We start from the raw sequence: 22,965 nt of genomic DNA, 5'->3' as shown, positions 1-22,965 counted from the left end.
TCAATCATTTGTTGTTATTAAGGATGATATTTTGATAAATGGGATACATTTCCCCCATCTTTTCTGCAAATGTAACCTTCTATGGTGACTCAAATCCAGACTGCAAGAAATAGGATGCCCTTTGAAAACTGCCTTCGAATATGACCTAGATTGAAGATAACATCACAGGAAGAAAGTTAACATCGATGATCTGTTGTAATTTATGTTTGATACCCAGGTTTTGATTGAGCATGTCAACAACTTGGATCGAGCGTATGAGTTTGCTGAGAGATGTAACGACCCTGCCGTGTGGTCACAGCTAGGACAGGCTCAGCTAACCAAGGGTAACGTCAAAGAGGCCGTCGACTCCTTCATCAAAGCCGATGATCCATCACAGTACCTTGAAGTGGTCCAGATTGCTACACAAAATGGCAAGTCAATCCTGTCTTTTATGGGAAATTGGAGGTGTGGGGGTGGTAAGGTTGAGGGTTTAAGCTTTTGTTTGCCAAATGTAAATTATAATTCAATTCGGCAAAAAAAATTTCCCTTGTTTGCAAATAAAGCCAACTAATTTTTATTCTCTGGGTGATGGATAAAAGTCATCTGATTACGAAAATTTTATTTTAAAATGTCTTCATTTTGTAAACAGTGACTGGAATATTTGAGAATATTCAGCTGCACTATACATACATAAATTCATTGGTCAGATATTTTTGCCTTTTTTTCAAATAGGCTGTTAAAATATGCTTATTAAAAAAAAAAATGAGGTCTAACAAATGTGTTGATCAAGGTTGAGATTTTTCAGCCTTGTATTCAATTTTGCCTCTTTCGTGTAAAATAATATCCATAAAGTAGATTTAACCTTTAGATTACTGGATTAATTTTTGGCGAAAACCATGTTGAGTGGGTACAAGTTTATAATTTTTACTCGCATATATTCACTTAAATGTTTTATAAATACATGAAATAAAGTTCATATTTGAATCGGAAAGTATTATTTTCATGGGTTTTTATAATTTTTATGATATGAATGTTGATTAAAATTAGATAAAAAAAAAAAGTCATGTTTACTTACTGGCATTTGTGGCCAGCTGTCCAGTATTTATGTCTATTCCCGATAACAATGGTTTTCTGACCAGAATTTAAAAAAACAAACTAGATTCATATCCCAGTATTTGGTGATTTTCGTCATTGGTAAAACGATCAAATTTACTATCAAATTAGCTGTCACAATCAGCTATCAATCCCTGAAAATTATTGTGACGTGCCGCCATTCATGTCAAGCGATAAATACTTGCCGAAAACCACTTTTTGGACTAAAAATTTACAAGGTATTTTCCATTGAAAAACAACAAACAAAAGCTAGCATGCTATCAAATAAACTGCTTCCTGTTAAAAAAATATATTTCTGGTGAGTGTCGTGTGCAAAACAGTGGGAAATATGAATTTGGGAATGCACTGTACACAGTGTACATACAGTACTTGTTGGACGAGATATCTCGCCTGCAGTAGTCAGAAGGTTAACGTCGTTGAACAATTTTCTTTATTTAACTATAGTATAAAGTTTTCAACTTTTATTTTTAAAATTAGTATAATGTCCTTGATTAATTTTTCTGGTGTTTAATGATTCTGAACATGTTTTCAGACAACTGGGAAGAACTGGTGAAGTTTCTGCAGATGGCTCGCAAGAAGGCCAGAGAGACTTTCGTGGAGACTGAGCTGGTGTATGCTTACGCCAAGACCAACAGACTTGCTGACATGGAAGAATTCATTTCTGGACCAAATCATGCCAACATTACACAGGTAGGATAGCAGACGAAATAGGAATTAGTAACTTTATTTATCTGTCTTTGCAGGATTTATATTTCACTCTTGGAAGTAACAGCATGATAAATACTGGATACTCATTTCAGTAAAAATTACTTAGTTATAGAGAAAAACCCCTCTAAACTGGACACCCACCGGATTAAGAGAAAAGTCTGGTTTTAAGGGTATCTGGTTTATAGGTTGATGTTCTATATTGAATTTTAAAAAGGGACTGAAAAATGTGTAGTTTTAGGGGAATTTTGTTTTAAAGATGGTATGGTTTTGGGGGATTTCACTGTATTTGTTTATGTTCAAAGGAAATGCCATCTAAATCTACTTCTCAAAAAAAAAAAAAAAAAAAATTTGTACTAAAACTTTATTGATGCAATTTATTATTTACTTGATGTTTTTTAGTTTCATACTGAAATTTTTATTCTTAATTTAACTGACATGTTATTTTTTATAACCAAAAGTATTTACTGTTTTGAAGTAATGATATTTCTGTTTTGTTCTAGGTTGCTGACCGATGTTTCGATAATAAAATGTATGAAGCAGCTAAAATTTTATACAACAATGTATCAAACTACGCTCGCCTCGCGATTACACTTGTCCATTTAGGAGAATACCAAGGAGCTGTGGATGGAGCGAGGAAAGCCAACAGCACAAGAACGTGGAAGGAGGTAAACGAAAATGCGGATATTATTAAAATAGAAACATAGAACAGTGTATGCAGCAACAGGACATATTTAACTGTATGATTACTGGGGTACAGAATTTTAAACTTTGCCCTGCCAGAATGTGTTACTGGTAAGAAAGGGGTCCTTGATCAAATCTGAAACGTTTAATTCATAAAACTTCAACTGTGTGAAAAATGAGATGGATATATGTCAATGCTTATAAAAACTTAAGATGCAAGACTTCTGCAAAGTCATTAGATGTTTACTACATGTTATTTGTATGTGCAAAGTTTCATAACCACAGGGTCTGGCTCATTTTTGACCTAATTAGATATATGACATTTTAAATTAAATTGGTGTGTCTTTTGCAGGTGTGCTTTGCATGTGTAGACAATGAAGAATTTAGGTTAGCCCAAATGTGTGGTCTACATATTGTGGTGCATGCAGATGAACTAGAAGAATTAATCAACTACTACCAAGATAGGGGCTACTTTGAAGAACTTATAGCACTTTTAGAAGCAGCTTTAGGTTTGTACATTTATATTTTTATCAAATGTATCGTGTGTAAATGTATGGCCTACATACGGCACAAAAGTGCCTACAGGATTAGTGTGCAAGTTTATGATGACTTGAAACATTTTTTATTTTATCAATCTTGAGGATAATTTACTGTTGAATAAGCAGACAAAATAAATGTTTCATTAGAAGGTGTGTTTTTTTAACGACACCACTAGAGCACATTGATTTATTGATCATTGGCTATTGGATGTCAAACATTTGCTAATTTTAACAGTCTCAAAAAGGAAACCTACATTTTTTAATTAGTAGCAAGGGTTCTTTTATACCTACCATCCCACAGACAGGATAGCACATACCACAGCCTTTGATATACTGGCTGGAATGAGAAAGATCCTAGACCGACTGCGCATCAAGTGAGCGCTTTATTACTGGGCTACGTACTGCAGTTAGGTTGCATTATTGCCACCATTAATGAGAGATAAAGAAGACAGTCTATTTATTTACTTGTAAAATATTTATGTAATAAAGTTTATTACCTGTCATTTGACCCATTGGGCTATTTCTTTTTCCAACCAGTTCTACACAACTAATGTAACAAATGTTGTGATATGTACTATCCTACCTGTGGGATGATACATGTAAAAGATCCTTTGCTGCTAATCAGAGTGGCAGCAGCAGGTTTCTTCTCATTATTTTTGTGGCCATTAACCATACATCATTAAATAAGAAAATCTTTAGTTTACTAGTGTGATCTTCCTAGAAGTTATTTTTACAAGAGTTATGTCCCTTGCCTTGTAGCATTTAAAAAAAAACCCCAAAACTTGGAAATTCATTAATTAATTTGATTTATTTATTTAAACTGTATAGCTTTCCATCCTTTCTCTTGCATTATTCCATCCTTTGTAATCCGAAATAAACTCATTGTGTTTCTTCAGGTTTGGAGCGGGCACACATGGGTATGTTCACCGAGTTAGCAATATTGTATTCCAAATACAAACCGGAGAAGATGAGGGAACACTTGGAACTCTTCTGGTCACGAGTCAACATTCCGAAGGTTTGCTTTAACTTAGTAACGATTGCATTATTATAATTAGAAAATTTGACAAGTCAGTTGTTCAAAGTCTATGCTTAGGTTATTTATTACTATTATTATCCACAATTGTTAGCTGATATCCTTAAGAAAGGCTAATCAAACATTAATTCCTTTTCTGTCATAGCTAACAAGTTTTAATCACTCTTTGGATACTGTACATCTTTATATCTGTCTTGGATTTTGGGTTTTTGAAATTTTGTTTAGGTGGATGAGGTAGTCTGTTAATTGAGGTTTATCATTGATTTGACAGCATCACCTAGTTCTGACAATTCTTGTGGTCAACTCCACACACATCCCAGTAGTAGTGTTCTCTTCAAACTTAGTATTTGCTTGTTTCATTGTTAAGCTATAAATATTCACAGATTCCATTCATCTGTGATATTGTAATGGTTAATTTGGATTAGTCTTCACAACACTCCCACAATAGTCCTGTTTTATCCCCCATAACTGGTACATCAAAGGATGTGGTATGTACTACCCTTATGTGAAAAAATGCATGCAGAAGATCCTCTGCTGGAAGGAGTAAAGGAGTAGCCTGTGGCAGCAGTTGGTTTTATCTTTCCATCTCTCTCTCTCTATCTATCTATCTATCTATCTATCTCTCTATCTCTCTCTCTCTCTCTCTCTCTCTCTCTCTCTCTCTCTCTCTCTCTCTCTCTCTCTCTCTCTCTCTCTCTCTCTCTCTCTCTCTCTCTCTCTCTCTCTCTCTCATAGTCTTAGTTTATGATGGTGTTAAACAAGTATTTCCTTGTGAACACAAATTGTATGTATACACAGGGCTTCTAGATTATGGTAGCCATACTCCCGTGGCTAGTAATATTCAATATTGGGCTAGTAAATAACTACTACTGCCATGGCCGACAGCTAGTGAAAAAAAGTTGTTATATGCTGCATTCAAGTCTTATTTTGTAACTGAATACTCTGACCCCACCCCCACCCCCCAATCTTAATAGATTTAAGCTATAGCTCCGTCTTTAGGTTATATTTATAACCAGTTATTACTATTAGTAAATTTGTATTTACTTACAGTAAAGTAGTGCTGCAACGATAAACCAGTATACCGGTATACCGCGATAATTGATCAGCTCGATACGAACCGCGGTACAGTTTTGCGTACCGCGATTTTTTGTCCTTGTAACTTATTTGATTTGAAATAGGCAAACAAACAAACAAAAACCACATCATTTTATTAATTGGTGATGACAGGAAATGTAACAATCACGTCAAGCGTAGTTGGCTTACTTGTTGGCATACGAAGTGATAGGTCGGTTATACTTGGTTCTAACTTCTAAACAAAACGTGTCAAAAGTCCAGTGAAAATAACCAGTTAACGATAATTACAAATAAATGTTTTGTTACTTACACATTATCATTCGTTGTTCATTTACGTTGGAATACGGCTACGGCTACGGCTATCATCTTCAAAGAAATAAACCAACAAATGAGAATCACACTTCTCTGTTTTTCACTGAACTCGGAATACTTCGGCCGATCGTTCAAAATACCTCGGCTAATAACCTCGGCTCTGGTTCGGTCGATCTGGCGAAACATTGTGACTCAATACGTACATTTCCGTGTTAAGCGAGCAGCAACGGAAAAGCCCGATAGTAAGGATTTCCGAATGTGACAATTTATGAATAGTTTGACCATTCACAGTCTGGAGCTCCACGCGGTAAGACGTGTTTGTTTCGCTTGTGCATACTGCACATGCTTTCGTGTGCTCGACTTGGGGGGTCCCTCATTTCGTTGTTTTTGTCAGCGAAATGAAGTTTTCTACTGGAATGTATGCGGCCATTGGAACTGATTGAACGCTGGAACGCTTCTCATTTCGACAGCCTGCACCACCAGGTTGGATTCTTTTTTAGCAAGATTCCTTGCTTCCACGTCATTTCTCCGTCTGACTGTCGACAGGTTTTTTTCGTGACTCGTATGACGGCCATTCTGCAGAATGCCACGGTTGTTCGCGTTTAGTCTCTACATGTCCGAGCCTGTCCTAGCAGTACTGGAAGATTGACCGCTCTAAGAAGAAATAGGAAGCGGGGTCAGCCCCTACTACTCTTTTTCTAGACTTTACCTTGCTTTATAGTGATACCATCTCGTATCCTCCAGAGTCGGGCCCGTCCGCACCACTATACCAACCCATGACGACTGGACTATACCCTAGTCTGATACTCTCTCTCGTTCAGACAGATCCGGCTTCTCAAGATCTGTATTTCAGCACAGCAGTATACCTTCAACGTCTATCGACTGTCAATCTAGGGGTTTTCTTGACGGGATGCAACCTATCTCGTCCCTTTAAGCTGTGCACCCAAACAGCCTTAACGAGGCCACTCGCGTGGACATATCGATCGGACTTTAAACTTTTAGATCTGCGTTCAAAATTTTATGTCGAAATTACTTCTTCTTTTTTTAAATATTATTAAATAGTCCAATCCTCTCTTCTTTCTCTTATTTAATTTTGGACTTTCCTTCTAAAATGCTCCAAATTATATAAATATTCGGCCGAGCAGTCAATTCTTTTTTATTTTTGGATTGTAACCTTTTTTTTTTCTTATTTTATTCTATTAACTTTTTTACTAATTGCTATTTTCAAAATTCTGCCCATTTTCATCTCCCCCCCCCCCCCCCCCCCCCCCCCCGTCGGACTCGGGATGGGCGTGTTCAAAACCCTAGTGGTATATGGACACGTTAAATTAGTTATCATCATCATCATCATCATCAATAGTTTGACACCGTCACGCCAGTGTTCTAGTAGACTAGTATTGTGTTAAAAAATAAAAATATGGCCTAAAACATTTAGCCTGACAGCTGAAACTAATAAAGATCATTAAAAAGTTATGCCTTCTATTTTCATTAAAAAAAACCCCAACCCATAAATAATATCAATTATATTGCAATACATATTGCAATACAGTTTCTTATATTGCAATATATCGCAATACGGTTTTGACCGTATCGTTGCACCCCTACAGTAAAGTAGGGTTTGTGGATCATTAATCATGGCTAATAAATGTTTTAAATTACTGATCCCATGGCTAGTGGATTTTATAAAAAAATTCTAGAATCTGTGTGTGCACATAACAGATGTTGATAAGCCAGTACCCTTGTGTGTTTCAGGTTTTACGCGCGGCCGAGCAGGCTCACCTGTGGTCGGAGCTGGTGTTCCTGTACGACAAGTACGAGGAGTTTGACAATGCCATCATCACCATGATGAGCCACCCGACGGAGGCGTGGCGCGAGAGCCAGTTCAAGGACATCGTCACCAAGGTGGCCAACATCGAGCTGTACTACAAGGCCGTGCAGTTCTACCTCGACTACAAGCCCATGCTGGTGAACGACCTGCTGCTGGTCCTGACCCCACGGCTCGACCACACCCGCATGGTGAATTACTTCATCAAGGTGAACCAGATCCCACTGGTGAAGACGTACCTGCGGTCTGTGCAGAAGAACAACAACAAGGCCATCAATGAGGCCCTCAACAACCTGTTCATTGAGGAGGAGGACCACCAGGGCCTGCGCGCCTCCATCGACGCCTATGACAACTTCGACAACATCACGCTTGCGCAGCGCCTCGAGAAGCACGAGCTCATAGAGTTCCGCAGGATAGCGGCGTACCTGTACAAGGGTAACAACAGGTGGAAGCAGTCCGTCGACTTGTGCAAGAAAGATAAATTATTTAAGGTAGGTCTTTGTGCTTGTTGTAAAAGCAGTGTTTGTTGTATATAGTTAATCTCTCTGAAATAGCAGGTTTTGTTTGGATAATGTCACATAATATTTGGAACTGATGGGTATGGGTTTTTTTGTAACTCAAAATGAATAGTACATTTTAAAAATTATTGCACATCCAGGGCTTTAGATTAAACAAAAATCAAGGCGATAAACTTTAAAAAATAATGATGCTAGATTAAGTTACAGAGATACAAATTTTCCAGATCGTCTGAACAGTGTTTCCGTGTTTCCACCGTCTGTCAAACATTTGGTCCATATTCCTCACCCAAAATGTATGATACGGTTTCAGCTTATGCTTGGCATACATTGTGAATGGGGCCTGCTATTTTAAACCATTGTGCGACACTAACCCTAGGGCCAAGCTCAGTGATTAATATTTCCAGATTTGTTTTGGTAAAACATATCTATTTCATCTCAAAGCCATTGTACTAAAATAATACCTGTTGCACCAAATTAATGAAATGTAAAGCCCAGATAACGTTCGTCAGTATATTTGCAATGTGAAATTGCTTTTTAAAAACAATACAAATAATTTAATATTTCAAAAAGAAGATGTTGACACCAGAAATGTTTATTTCTCTAACAGGATGCCATGATGTATGCCGGAGAATCACGACAGGTGGACATTGCGGAGGATCTTATCGCCTGGTTCCTTGAGAGCGAGAACAATGAATGCTTCGCCGCCTGCTTGTTCCAGTGTTACGACTTGCTGCGACCCGATGTTATCCTTGAGCTGGCGTGGAGACACAACATCATGGACTTTGCTATGCCCTACATGATACAAGTCATGCGAGAATACATTGGAAAGGTAACCTGTTGTACTTTTTGTTTTAATTCCTCAGCACTGAATGGTGAAGTGGACATATAATGCTAGATTTACCCATCCATTAGGGTACAGAGATATACTGCAGAGATATAAATACTCACTTTTAAAATGTATGAAAGAAAATGAGATCTTGCATGGTTTGTTTGACCTATTTTAGTTGTGCACAGAAATTTCCATGTTAATTGTAGTGGCTCTGCACGGTTTCAAGCACAATACTACCTGCTGCACAGGGCCCCGTTCCACGAAGCGATCTTAGCCCTAAGATCACCTTAAGTGCATAGCTGCCTTATGTACTTAAGATGATCATAGCACTAAGATCGCTTTGTGGAATGGGGCCCTAGTAATTAAATGATGTGTATTTACTGGCCAGATTAAACAACAAGTTATGACCAAGGTCAGTTGAATATTTGACCAATGCTCTGTTTTTGACCTGGTGAAATACTCTTTGGTATGGTACCATGACTAGGATATATGCATGTCAATCCAACAGACAATCAGGTATTCCTGTGTTTTGTTCAAGAAGAGCACTTACAAACAGTTTGACTGTCCAGTTCTGTTCTCGCCTATCACATTCATTTAACATATGCAAAAACCAGTCTTGCAAGTGATTGGGAGCATTCTTCCTCCTGAATGTGCAAAGGTGACGATACCAAGGTACTATGTCACAGATGTCTGAAGAATGTTTGTTTGAGGTGGGATGGTGGGAGGGCAGTTAAGTATATTAATTGTTGATCATCATTGCTGGTAATATTTCCAGTCTACAGTACAAGCAGATCCATACCAAAACACTATGATTTTGAATTTTTGATCTTTAAAATGATTATTTAAATTAAACTTCTTAATATTTTATTTCATATGTTGCATGTTTCTTCATTTCAAGACTTCGGTCCTTCTAAATCTAAATGGTTAATTATTGATACTGTTTGTCGTGTCTTACAGTGTAGTCTTCTACATGCTACATGTCATCTTAGGTGATTGCTGCTTTACGTCAGGCTAGGTTGAAGAGGATGTAGCATTTTCTCATCAATGTTTCATTGTTAGAATAGTATTTTACTTGTTTAGATCTTTTTTGTGATCAGTAATTTGTAGGCAAGTTGTTAACTAATACCGATATTTCAGATAACCTACCTGTCGGTCAAGGTAAGCAGGAAAAGGAATTTCTTCAACTAACAAGCAAAATGTGTCTGTTTACTTTGCCCACAGATTTTTTTTGCAGTATGCACATAGTGTTAATGCATAGCATTAGCAGACATATCAGTAAAATGTAGACTTTGGCTAGCTAATACAAGTCTTGAGAAAATTGCCATCTAAAGATACGTCAGCAGTTTTCACCTTTTTTCCTCTCTGGCACATTGCAGTTGTACTGTAAAAGTGATTTTCACAAATTTTACTGCTCTGTAATATCTTAAACTGTTTTCCAGAGTTCCACAGTAATAGAGCGTTCACATGAGGGTTTTTTTAGTGACAAGCAGTGAGCACAGTTATTAAAGGACTCCATTTCTACCCTCCCCTTTAACCACTGTTGAGTCAACATCAGTGTTAAAGATGATTAAAAATCGCTCATTGGTACATTGTTTGATAGAAGTAATGACAAACAGTTTAAATATCAATAATCAGTAATCATATATGATCAACCAGTTTTACTGATGACCCGCTTATCCAGCCCATCCCGACAAATAATAATAAAATAAACAAAAGCTAACAAAATAAACAAAAATGTTTAACAAAGCAAGCAAAAATTAAACAAAAATGAAACAAAATCAAATAAGACCAACCACTAAACTATTTTGGTGAAATGTTTTAATTTAGATATTTTTCATTCATCATCTTTGTGACCCTAACCACTAACACTTAGCTAAGAAAGTATGTGACAAACCTGGTTGTTTTTGGCTCCGTTGATACAGCAGGTAACTTCAAATAAGGTTCAAACATGACGTTAACTTGCCTGTGTCCCCCAATCAGGCTAATGAGAAAATCCACCTCTACCACATGGGTTTAGTGACAAAGATCTTTGTACTTTCCCATAGACTAGACAGGAAAGCACATACCATGGCATTTTGATTTAATAGTCATTGAGTACTGGCTAGTTTATATGGCTTTAACCTCCCTATTGAGCATAGCAGTGCATTCTTTTATGGATGGAACTGGTAGTAGGATGTAATTTAATATATTCAAACTTGTGTTAAACAGCCGTCAAATGGAGTGACAAAAAGTGGGCTTTTAAGATAGGTGGTTGCTTAATACAGGTTATTTTACACTATATTAGATGATTTGGGGGAATAAAATATAGGTGGCCACTAGAGCAGGTTCCACTGTACTTGGCATCCTTGACCATTGTTCATAATTATATTGGACTATATTATAAATGTCTTTTCCATTGAGCTATTTCACGTTCCAGCCAGTGCACCATGACTAATGTAAGAAAGGCTGTGGTATGTGGAATGGTGCATATTAAAGATTCCTTGCTACTAATAGAAATTTTTTGCAGGTTTCGTCTCTAAGACTGTCAAAATTACCAATTATTTGACATCAAATAGTCCAGTAGTCAGTGATAAACAAATCAGTGTGCTCTAGTGATGTTGTTAATCAAAAAACAAAGTTTTAACTTTAAATGTCTTCTAGCCTTGATTACTGCCATTGGTGACTTAGTGGTTTAGCCATCACTGGTATGTGCTAGGTTGTTTTTCTAATACCAGCTCCAACCAGTGACTTTTAGTGTACACTACTCCAACTTCTCTCTCACTAACCACAACAAATGACTAAACATTAACTCTTGTTCTGGACATAGTCTAGATGAAAAATATGTATGCCCAGGATAGTGTACTTGAACCTTAATTGGAATTAAGCATGAAACTAGAATACCCCTTCCCCCAACCTCACTCTCCCTTCAAACATTCTTCCTGTTGTATTCTTCAGTAGAAACCAAGAATAATTGACCTATTTAGTCAATAGTTGTTTGTCCAAGATGTAACGTGGCCCTTAGTGTTATTATGGACCATTCTAAAATGGGTCACCTTTTATCCTGTCTGTTGTACACATGCTCTGATGAGGATTTGCCTGTTGTGTGGTCAGGTATTGTTACATTTTATCTAGTCTTGTTTAAACATGGAATAAGCTATCTGTGACCTGATTAAAGGGTGTACGTTTACACAGTTGACTTAAATATTACATGGACGTTTACACAGTTGACTTCGATATTACATGTTTTATCTGTGCTACTGTGAGGTTGTAAAGTTCTTCTAATTGGAAATAGGTTTGAGTACAGTCAGTTTAACCTGGTTGTTAAATGTACTGATTATACTAGGTGCTTGTTTTCATTTTATTATTAAGAATAATTTTATAAAATCCTGTACCAAACATGTGTTATGAGCCACTCTACAGCATATTTTACTTTTTAGGCCCCAATATTTATTGAATGTGAAGTAGAAATTGGTATTTTTCTCCCAGTCTTGAATTTAGTCTGTCTTCTGTTTTCCACCATAGTGACTTCCCAAATCTGTGAGAATGATAATTTTAGTAAGTCGACTTAAGGAAAAGAGTAGTTAATGACACCCAGAGCGTCTTTAACAATGTACAAAATTGTGCTTCACTAGATGATAAAAAAAACTTTTTCTGCAACATGGGCTGCTCTGACTGATTTCATTTTAATTTAATTTCGTTCTTACTGTTCAAGGTATTTACTCCCTCAGACAAGGTAGCAGTTACCATAACCTTTGATTTAGCAGTTTGAAATCCCTGTCTGGAACAGGAAATAACCAAAGGTATTCTTAGATTGAGACGGATCCTACAACACATCACATATCGGACATGTGCTCTACCACTGAAGGCGTGGGGAACGTAGCCCAGAATGAAAGCATTTGCCTTATGCATGATCAGTCCATGTCACTGGGCCCATTGACCTGTTTATCTTTCCAGTCAGTGCTCCACAACTGGTGTAGCAAAGGTGTGAAATGCTTATTATAAAAGAACCTGCCTCGGTGGTGTCATGGTTAAGCTATCGGAAATAAGGCTGGTAGGTACTGGGTTCACAATCCGGTACCGGCTTCCAACCAGAGCGAGTTTTAATGACTCAATGGGTAGGTGTAGGACCACTACACCTCTTCTCTCTCTCTCACTAACCGCTAACAACTAACAACTAACCCACTCTCCTGGACAGAGCCCAGATAGCTGAGGTGTGTGCCCAGGACAGTGTGCTTAGACATAAGCACAAAAATAAGTTGAAATGAAATTATAAAAGATCCCTTGCTGCTAATTTAAAATAGTAACCCATGAAGTGGTGGCAGCGAGTTTCCTCTGTCCAGGTCGGTGGGTTAGTGGTGATATTGTTAGAGATTAAAAACTAGTTGAAGTAGTCACTTTACATGTTTTAACCAGCATGCTGACAAGGCCCGTAGTAAAGATAACATTATCGAAGGTTTAACAACCCCTGCAGTTGTCCACGGCAGTCGGCATTTGCCGTGGAGATTGCTGTGGAGTTTTTAATTCTGCACAGCACTTTTTTGCCTTGGACTATATATTCAGTTTATTTTCAATGTCATGTTTTATTGCCGTGGACATTTTCTTAATTGCAGGGGTTGGTTTAATGAAGGCAGTAGTAATAAAAACTTGTAGTTGGTCCACATTTTTAATAGAAAGATAGTGCAGAGATACAAATTCAGCTAATTAGTAGCAGAAAAAGCATGGCTTTCACAGTTTGCTTATTGTAAAGAGAATGCCAAATAGAAATCGTCTCACAAAGGAAATTATTTGAATTTTGATCTTTATTTGCTACTGTTTTGTTACTGCTTTCAAAACTGTTGTGTTTGTGACACAGTGCAACTTATGTTAAAACAAAGCAGCTTTCACTTCCATTTTGTTAAAATTCTGTTGCTGAATCTTTTTTTGTTTATTTTCCCATGCAAGTCACTTGCTTATGAAATGTCTTATTTAAATGCTGACTTAATTGCAGTTTATGCATACTGTCTAATCTCTCAACATTGTAATTATAGGGACAGTTATCCTCTTTATTGCACATCTGTAATACGTAATATGCAGATACGGTTTTAACGTGCTCATATACCTCTATGGTTTCGAACACGCCTACCCCGAGTCCGGCCTCCGATAAGATCGGTGGTCTGACTCTGGGCAGAAAAAGAACACCATTGATCATGTTTATCATACTAGCAATACTGTAAATGAACTCTGTGGGTAGCACACTACTATTACTGAGTACTATTGAAGCCATAGTGGAGCATTATTAAATGAACAGTTAATATTAACCAGTTACCGTATACTGAAGGTGTTCCAAACCTGTGGTGGATTACAGTAGAATATGATGATGACTGTTACTTGTTCTTGAGTTGATAGTCAACCCTGTTATATACTTGGTGCTATTCACAAATAAATATTTAGTGATTTCTGACTTGTTCAGCACTGACATGTTTTAAAAACTTGATGTGTACACCATGTAACCAATGTGTTGTGCAGTGTCTACCATATCCTGTATGCATGAACAAAACAATTATAATAAAAGCAAGCAATCACCTAAGTTTTGTATTGAAAGCACACAGTATAATGTTGTTTTTTTATTTATTTTTTATTATATTAAACATAGTTCAAGATCTTGTTATGCATTGTTTACAGTGTAATGCAAGGGCTTGATATTGATTGTATATGATATATCAGCAGATTTTTGTCATGAATTTTATACAGTGTAACCTAACCATTTGTTATGAATTGGGTAGTTTACTGCAGGAGCTTGCCATTAATTGTATATAATGTAATACAAGAACTTAGGAACTATATACAGTAATATAAAAGCTTGTTATAATTTGTATACAGTTCAATACAAGAGCTTGCTGTGAACTACACAGTGTAATGCAAGAGCTTGTTAAGAATTGTATACAATGTAATACAAGAGCTTGCTGTGAACTGTATACAATGTAATACAAGAGTTTGTCAAGTAATATACCCAATTCAGTGTTCTGCCAGAGGGTAAAACAAGTATGGTGCCATACCCAAATTTGCTTGCAGATTTTATTTGTTTACGTTAACCTTTTGACAAAATTAATTACTCTTATCATTACTGTATGATTTTCTTAACCCTAACCCATTTTCTTTCTGGGGGAGACCCCCCATACCCACTGTTGACTATGGTTGCATTCAATTCCATAATGCCATACCCAAATATTTATTTCTGGCAGAAACACTGGCCATGTAATACAGTTTGTCATTGAGGAGTTGTTTGTTACAGGTTGACAAGCTGGAGTCATCAGAAGCTGTGCGCACCGAGGAGGAACAGAAGGCTGAGGAACGTCCAATTGTGTTTAGTAAGTAAATGTGGACTTAACTTCCATCAAGATGAAATTGAATAATTTTTTTAAATGAAAAACTGCTACTTATTATCTGCTGAGAACTTTCAAGGAAATATAAAAATTAGCATAGTTTTTAAATGTACACTAATGTACAAAATACAGCTGAAAAGTCATCTTTAATCAAATGATAATAATAATGGTTGATACAAAAAGAGCAATTTTTCCACAACTTGTTTTTGATTAAAAACAGACAGAAGTGCCTAAAACATAAAAATTTTGTTTTTCTTATGATGGCAAAAGTTGTTATAGATGCTTGACTTTGTGTTTTGAGCATAAATAATTTGTCAGAACAATCATTACAGCAGTGTTCATTTGAACCATTTGAATAATACTGACTTTTTATTTCTGTAGATACGAGGCTGAGATCTAGCTAAGCGGGTTCAACCCTTGTTAACTGTAATCTGTCCCATCATCCTACAAACATGTTTTTTGTAAATAATTTCAGTTTGGTTTGAAGAAAGAAGAAAAGAAAAATAACAGAAAAATACTATTTTTGTTTGCAATTTAAAAACAATCGGCTCAGAAATAAAGAGTTTATTTTGTTTAATGACACCACTAGAGCACATTGATTTATTAATCATCGGCTATTGGATATCAAACATGGTCATTTTGATACAGTCATAGAGAGGAAACCCGCTACATTTTCATTAGTAGCAAGGGATCTTTTATATGCACCATTCCACAGACAGGATAGCACATACCATGACCTTTGATATACCAGTTATGGTGCACTGGCTGAAACGAGCAATAGCCCAATGAGCCCACTGACGGGGATTGATCCTAGACAGAATGCACATCAGGCATGCGCTTTACCACTGGGCTATGTCCCACCCCATGGCTCAGAAATAAATAACTTGTAGTAAATTTCATAGTATGAAAAAAGGCATTCTCTCTGGGAAGGACTATAGTGCCACATGACTGGTATATCAAAGCTGTGGTGTATGTTGTCTGAAATATAAAATATACTTTGCTGCTAATGAAAAAATTTACCTGAAGAACATGTCAGAATTCTAAAACATTTGACAACCAATAGCCAATGTGCTATAGTGGTGTCGTTAAACAGACTAACTTTATTCTAAATATAATTTTCAATTTGTTTTCCAGATGAACCACAGTTGATGTTGACGGCTGGACCAGGAATAGGAATTCCGCCAGTAATCCCACCACAGCCTGCCTACGGTGCTGCGTACGCGCCTGGGATGCCCACTGCCTACGGATACAGCATGTAAATAATGGACTTCAAACCAACATGTAACACAAACAAAAACATGTCAAACACACAAAAAAAAGACAGTGAACTGAATGAATTTGCACGTGTAAATTACTCCCAGTGTAATGAAAGTGATTGTGTCGCACACGAATGATGAAAAAAAGAAAAGAAAAGAAAGATAGGCAAGCCGAAATTTGTTGTTGATACCTGATTGGTATAGTAAAGTTGTTACTGTTACGATGTATTTCTAATCCTTTGTATACACTCATACTCACATTCCTTCTGCGTAAAGACTTTTTTTTTTGTGTAAGTTACTCTGGATTTAGTATTTTAATTGCATTGGGTCAATGGGTCGTGCAGGTTTCTTCGCTTGCTATGTTCTCGTCATTGATGTATCAATTTGAAGCCAAAGCCATTGCTCAAGTTGTAATTCTGCTAAGCAACGCACATCATCATTACCACCATCATGGCAGTCTTTGTGCATGGAACCTTTTATCATTAATTAATTTATTTATGTCTGTTCATTTGAGGTTTAATACAGAAATCCTCTGTTCATGAAGGAGTACAGATTTAAAGGTGGTTGCATTGTTGTGCTTCATTAAATCTTTCTGTCTTTTTCGCACTCTGGTCCGCATTGGAATTGTTTTGAAATCAGTACATTATGCTGTGCTGTCATGGAAACACGGGTGTGAGTTTTGACCCATTGATCAAATGCTTTTTGTTTAATATTGGTGCCACCGGTTACCGTATCGGTATTGACGTGCAAAAGTTGTTTTGTATTTAATTAATTAGGTTTTGTTTTACCGAATCATAATTTTTCTGAATTATAATTTTTTTTTGAATTATAAATCGTCTTAGGTTTTGCATATAAAGATATAACTGCCATTAGTGATTTAGGTGGGCGTAATTCCAATATTTGGCCCATATGTCAGTACTTGATAGAAAATTAAATAATTCTGCAGTTAATTAGCTAATTAAAAAGGTGTTGTGTAACTTTCTTTGACTTGTGTTTGGAAAAACCAAGTTGTTGACTTTATTTATTAAATTGCACAGATTGACAACCATTACTATTGATAGTTCACCCATGTATAGAATGTACCTTGATAGTTTTGTCTGTTTTCTCATATCTAATCGTCAGTGCACCGAATGAATTTATAAATAAATATGGCGGGCTCACCCTGTCTTTGTTTCTTCTTGGTATTTTGTTCTACAAATATCAAAAATATTCGTGAATATGTTGACAGTCGGCAGTATATTAGGATTAATTTGTAAACAATACATAGAATACAATATCGTTTTGTAATTTGCCAATACAAAAACTGTTGTTATTTGAATTTAAATGCTTAAAATCACATTTATATGTTTCAAGTGTATGTGAAGTTATTTCCCTGTTTATCTGCTCCATTATAATAAAACAATCTTTTAAAGAATTTTTTTTTTTTTAAACCCAAATGACAATGTGAATATTAATGGGGTGAGCTGCGGCTTTGCCAGTGCTTGTTAGTTATGGCCTAGGAAATTGTCTGGTTTGTGTATGGTGATAGTTGGACCAGTTGCGCTTCACAGCAAAACTTGAGAAAAATATTTCTGTTTGAATCACAGCACATTAGCCTAGTTAAAGTTATTGTCACAGATTGACTGTTAACAGTAGAGTAGACCCAAGTGTGATGTGGAAATCTGGGCTCTGTAATAATATGCAGCCGTGTGTTAGAGTAAGAGGTGTTGTGATTTGTCTGCTGTCATTTATTATAAATCAGTTCTATCTCCTGTTGTGATTGGTTAAATTTTTATGAATTGTTGTGATTGGTTAAATTATGTCACATGCTTGCTTATTTAAAAATATTATTATTGACTTTGGTTATTCATTATTATAAACTTTGGTTATTCATTAAGTGATCATTTTTATTGCATATTCGAAATGAATTCTTTCATAATCTGAAAGATTTGCCTTCATATCTTCGGATGACTCAATCAAATTAAACCTGCATTGAAATGTTTGAATTTCTTAATGATCCTTTATTCTTAGCATTCCAGCAGTTTTTCATTTCAATTGTACAAAATAATCCGATTAGGTTGAGCCACTCTTCAAGCTTCAAGTAATATCACTTTAAATGGTTATTCTAAAACCTAGTTGTTAACTGATGAACAGGACAGAAAACTAATTCATGCAACAACATTTTAAATATTTTAAACCACAAGGGTTGTGTTATCACTGGCATTATATCTTGGTTAAGGAAACATTATATTTTGGATAAACCATTTTAATCTCTATCCAATTTTGACGTACTATATTATACTACCAAAAGGACAGCTTGATACTGCCTCTCTGTGCTGCGTTTTCAAGTAGCTGGTTCACCAGTCATTGCAGGAGAATATTCATAACATTTATCAAACACACACCAACCGTCTGTGTATGTGTGTGTGTGTGTGTTTATCATCTAGCCTGTGTAAAAACTTGCTGTATATCTTGAAATATTTTACCGTGCCTGATGCTGCGTGAATCTGTGCAACCACCAGTTTACCAGGCTACCTGAGATGTATGGTTATCTTGTTATCTTTGTTGTTATTAAAGGCTTTGTTTTGAGTTGTCCAAAATTCATGTTACGTTTCCCGTTTATTTTTGAGTTTTTAATTTTAGCCAGGTGATCAACACAGCACCGTCATCAGTCTGATATTAAGTAGCAATCCATGTAATAATAATAATAATAATAATATCCCAGTAATACCTTTGTTTTTATGCTGTACGTAGCTAACGTAATCATGTTGGACCCTCGTCCGGGCTGCAAGAATTATTAGAATCATATAGAAGACGACAAAACTATAATTATTGTAATGAAAGGGACATGTAGAAGTACTGGTCTTATTTATAATTAAGTCCTGTACATGCGTAGGAACATTTGAAAATAGCTGTGGTTTTTAGATGTATTCACTACATGTCATAAATAAACTGTATGAAGCAAATTGTCTCTTTGTGTCATGTGTGTTTGGCTCAGTCGAGTTTTATTTTCTCAACTTACATTTTTCTCATCTTTTGTAAATAGTTTTGTATCATTAAAAGAGTTTAATATTAGTCAGAGGTACAAAAGATCCTGTTCCAAACCCCCTGGACTTTAACGAGTTGTTTAGTAAAGTTACAGTGGTGCTTGGAAGTGACAGACCATATCTGTCTATGAACCAACATCTCTACACACCTCCAGCAGCACATGAATATGAAGCAGCTTGGGGTGGGGGGGGGGGGGGGGGGGGGGGGGGGGGGGGGGGTTAAACCTTTACAGACTGTCCTGAGTTTGCTGGTCATAAGATTTGTTAATTACTAGTTATTTCTTGTTTAAAATACTGGTGTCTGTTTATATCAAATGAGACAAACTGATTCAGATCTTTACGGCAGTTGTATGAAAGAAAGGAAAGGAAATGTTTTATTTAACGACGCACTCAACACATTTTGTATGAAAGAATTAAAAAAAATAAAAATGTTGGGGTCCTTTGCTTTTTGAAACAACACTTCTCCTTTTTTTTCGTACATAAAAAAAAGTTATTGGATGGTTAAATCCAGTTTGGGTTAGGACGAACTTGGGGACCTTGTTAGTGCGGACGCTGGTATTCTAAACAAAGTAATGTATTTAATCTGCAACTTCAGTCGTTATAAACGATGTAGTGACTGAAACATCTTGGCAATGGCAGCAACTCTGGACAGTCTCAAAGGTACTTAACCGACAAAATATGATTAGCAATATTTTTGTAAAATACCTTCAGTTTCTAGCTTGAAATATTGTTCTATGCAGCTCGCATGTTGTTCAGACGACATTCGGACGTGGAAAGGTTTTTGGCGCCTTTACTGGTGTACGCAATGAAGTAGCAGTTCTACAGAGGGACTTTACACCACATACCGTGGTCAAGATCAATTCGACTTTATAAACTGCATACCTTCACGACTCTTATTACAGCTTCATTTTGGAATCTGTCTCATACAGAGATACGGTATTAATATGATAATGGTAGATTGTAATTTAAATTTTTATGTTTTGTCGAGTAGATTAAGGCATATTATCAATGTTTGGGGTGGGAGCCTTCCTTGTAATGGCAAAGTACTTTTATACAATGTGAGACACAAAAAATCGTAGTCATCAACCCACCAAATTCTAATTGCAGCTGAATTTCATTAATTCGCCAAAAAGCTATTTTAAAACTTAAATTTGGCGACAGATTTTCTAACGAAATTCACTGAATTGCTAATATTAAAGGTGTCTGGTGGTCCGACAAACGACTGAGGTTCCAATACATTATTATTATTATTATTTTTTTTTTAAACGTGTTTTTGGAAAAAGAGGACTGCCATAAGGTCTCCAAAGTGACACTAACGCTATAGCGACAACAGCACTGATGGAACAAAGTGTTCTTCAACAAACGCGCCTCGAAATGTTTTCATAGTCACGTTGAGTAGCGAAACCATTCATTAAAGGCATATTGTCACAGACCACTGACCTATTTAATTGTCTAACAAGTATTACCTGAAGAAACAAAAAATTGATTTTCCCAAAATGTACTTTATTCAACCATCTTCATAACCACCATACTCCATTTATTAATATTTTGTAAAAATAATATGAATTATGGCAATGGTCCATAATTCAAAAACTAAAATTGCCGAGAGGGTTGACATGGATTTTAGTCCATCATGGATTAGTTACGGTGATGCAATAGCTAGATTTGGTTTCCAACAATTAATGTAATTTTTTTTGTATTAATTATCCATTTTTAGAGAAATAAGGTCCTTAAACCCGTGACAGTATGCCTTTAATCTAAGTGTAATGTTTTAAATTACATTTGTAACGTGTGTAGTTATTTTAATGTTTTAAATCATATTTGTTACATCTGTAATCAGTGTAATGTTTTAACTCGTATGGTTTGCTCAAATGCGCCCAAACGATGCTTTTCGTTGGCTAATGTCATTGTGTTCCACGGCGGAATCCAGCTTCCAAAAGCTTTCTTGCGCCCATGTGCTGTTTCACGATGGCAAATATCGTCGGGTGTTCCGCTGTGGAATCCAGTTTCCAAAGGCGTTCAGCATCAAATAATGCTATTCTCAGACTATCAACTGTCAAGATGAAGTTGGGCATAGGCGTACGGGCTCCTAGATTTGTAGGGGGAAGGCTGGTTTTTACCCGAATTAAACAAAAATGCCCGAATCTGGATAACATTTATATTAGTAGTATTATCAATTATCAATACGCAATTTTACATGGATTACAGCTAATTTTAAGGGTCGAAGGAAATGTTTTATTTAACGACGCTTTAAGGGTAGATTGCTGGAAATCCATGGTAAAAAGGTCTGAGGTTAGCACATTTTGCCCTAATATCTTTATCATGTTGGCCCGAATTTGATGTTTTGCTCCAGCACTAGGGGGTAGGTGCCCCTCCCCGCCCCCGTCTCTTACGCTTATGAAGATGGCCAAGTAATCGGTCATAGGATTTTATACGACAGGAATCGAGTTATAAGAGCGCTCAGACTAGCAAATAGAGTCGTAGAAGTGACAGCAGAAAGTTGGCCAACTTTGTGCTAGCATTTGGTAATCGGAACCTAGCATAAGGTTGAAAATACTTATTGTAATGCTAGCGTCAGACTACCAACTGTTACGACGAACTTGACCAACTCGCTGATCTCCCGACGTCTACGACTGTCCAGTTGTTAGTCTGTGTGCTCTTAAAGTACAGCTCGATTCTCGTCGTATACAACTACGACAGATTAATTGTTAATTTGTGCGCACCTATCGTAAGTCGGGAGTTGGAAACATTACAAAGCAACCATCGAGTTGAATAAATTTATCGTGACACTGACAGTGGATAGTCTGGACCTAGCATATGACAAAACGGCCCTGTTTGCTAACCAACAAATTAAGATTAAATATACTAGTTGTAGAAATAATATAAAGGAGAGCAAAGCTTAAACGTGATATGCAGTGCATATCGCTGTTGAACGTTTCAAACTGTTTTTTAAGACACCAAAGAAGCTTTTATTTCTAGCTGACGTAAATCGTTAAAATTGATTAGCATACAAGACGCGGAATGACGTCAGTTCTAAACTGTATCGCATGTTTAACCTGGTCACTGACATGCCTTCCATCTTCCTTATCGTGCAGTTCACAGCTTCTCCCGTAAAGCAGCGGACGATACGAGAATCTGAGCTCATCTTCGGAAATTACTTTGTTTTGGCCGACAAGCTGATGCTGGCAAACATGTCGTTTATAGATACAGCCGGCAAGATGCCAACATTAACATGCATTGTAAGATATGATGACTTCATTATCGTTCATAGAAGAATCCTTTCCAGAACCAAGACATTTCGCAAGTAGCGACTTGGCCTTTACTCATCTAAATATCACCAAGTAAGCTCCCAATCTTCCAGGGCCCTGTTCCACAAAGCGATCTTGGCGCTAAGATCACCGTAAGTGCATAATATGTTAGCTGTGCAGTTACGGTGATCTTAGGGCTAAGGCCGCTTTGTGGAACGGGGCCGTACCTAACCTGAAATAAGGGATTTCAGTAGCCACAAATGACCCCTAAAGTAAGAGGTTTTATGGCCCCAACCCCGTCCTTGTGACAACTTTTCCATCTCGCCAAAACGAACAGTTTTGATGGGCATACTAATATAGCAGATCCTCCTGTAATAATTTTGGTGTCGCACATTCCGACATATGATTTAATTAACTGGTGAATAGGTCTAGACATAGACTACAGAAAACCGAACAAAGGGAAGACTGGAAAAATACAAATAA

At 36.6% G+C, this 22,965-nt stretch overlaps 1 protein-coding gene across 2 annotated transcripts in view; it reads left to right on the top strand.

Annotated features, from left to right (window-relative positions):
• The window catches only part of LOC121367667 (clathrin heavy chain 1), a 64,064-nt gene extending 44,911 nt beyond the window's left edge, over nt 1-19,153 (top strand). For both annotated transcript variants that reach the window (XM_041491977.1, XM_041491976.1), the window contains 9 exons: nt 218-410; nt 1,625-1,782; nt 2,301-2,465; nt 2,834-2,990; nt 3,917-4,035; nt 7,192-7,755; nt 8,390-8,611; nt 14,862-14,937; nt 16,087-19,153. In XM_041491977.1, coding sequence (XP_041347911.1) covers nt 218-410; nt 1,625-1,782; nt 2,301-2,465; nt 2,834-2,990; nt 3,917-4,035; nt 7,192-7,755; nt 8,390-8,611; nt 14,862-14,937; nt 16,087-16,211 — 1,779 coding nt within the window. In that variant the 3' untranslated portion in view covers nt 16,212-19,153. The remainder of the gene's footprint in view (nt 1-217; nt 411-1,624; nt 1,783-2,300; nt 2,466-2,833; nt 2,991-3,916; nt 4,036-7,191; nt 7,756-8,389; nt 8,612-14,861; nt 14,938-16,086) is intronic.
• The last annotated feature ends 3,812 nt before the right edge of the window (nt 19,154-22,965 follow it).

The sequence above is a fragment of the Gigantopelta aegis genome, chromosome 3, assembly GCF_016097555.1.
Source record: "Gigantopelta aegis isolate Gae_Host chromosome 3, Gae_host_genome, whole genome shotgun sequence".
NCBI classification, from domain to species: domain Eukaryota; kingdom Metazoa; phylum Mollusca; class Gastropoda; order Neomphalida; family Peltospiridae; genus Gigantopelta; species Gigantopelta aegis.
Note: the sequence above shows the minus strand (reverse complement) of the source record. Positions and strands in the feature narration are given on the sequence as shown.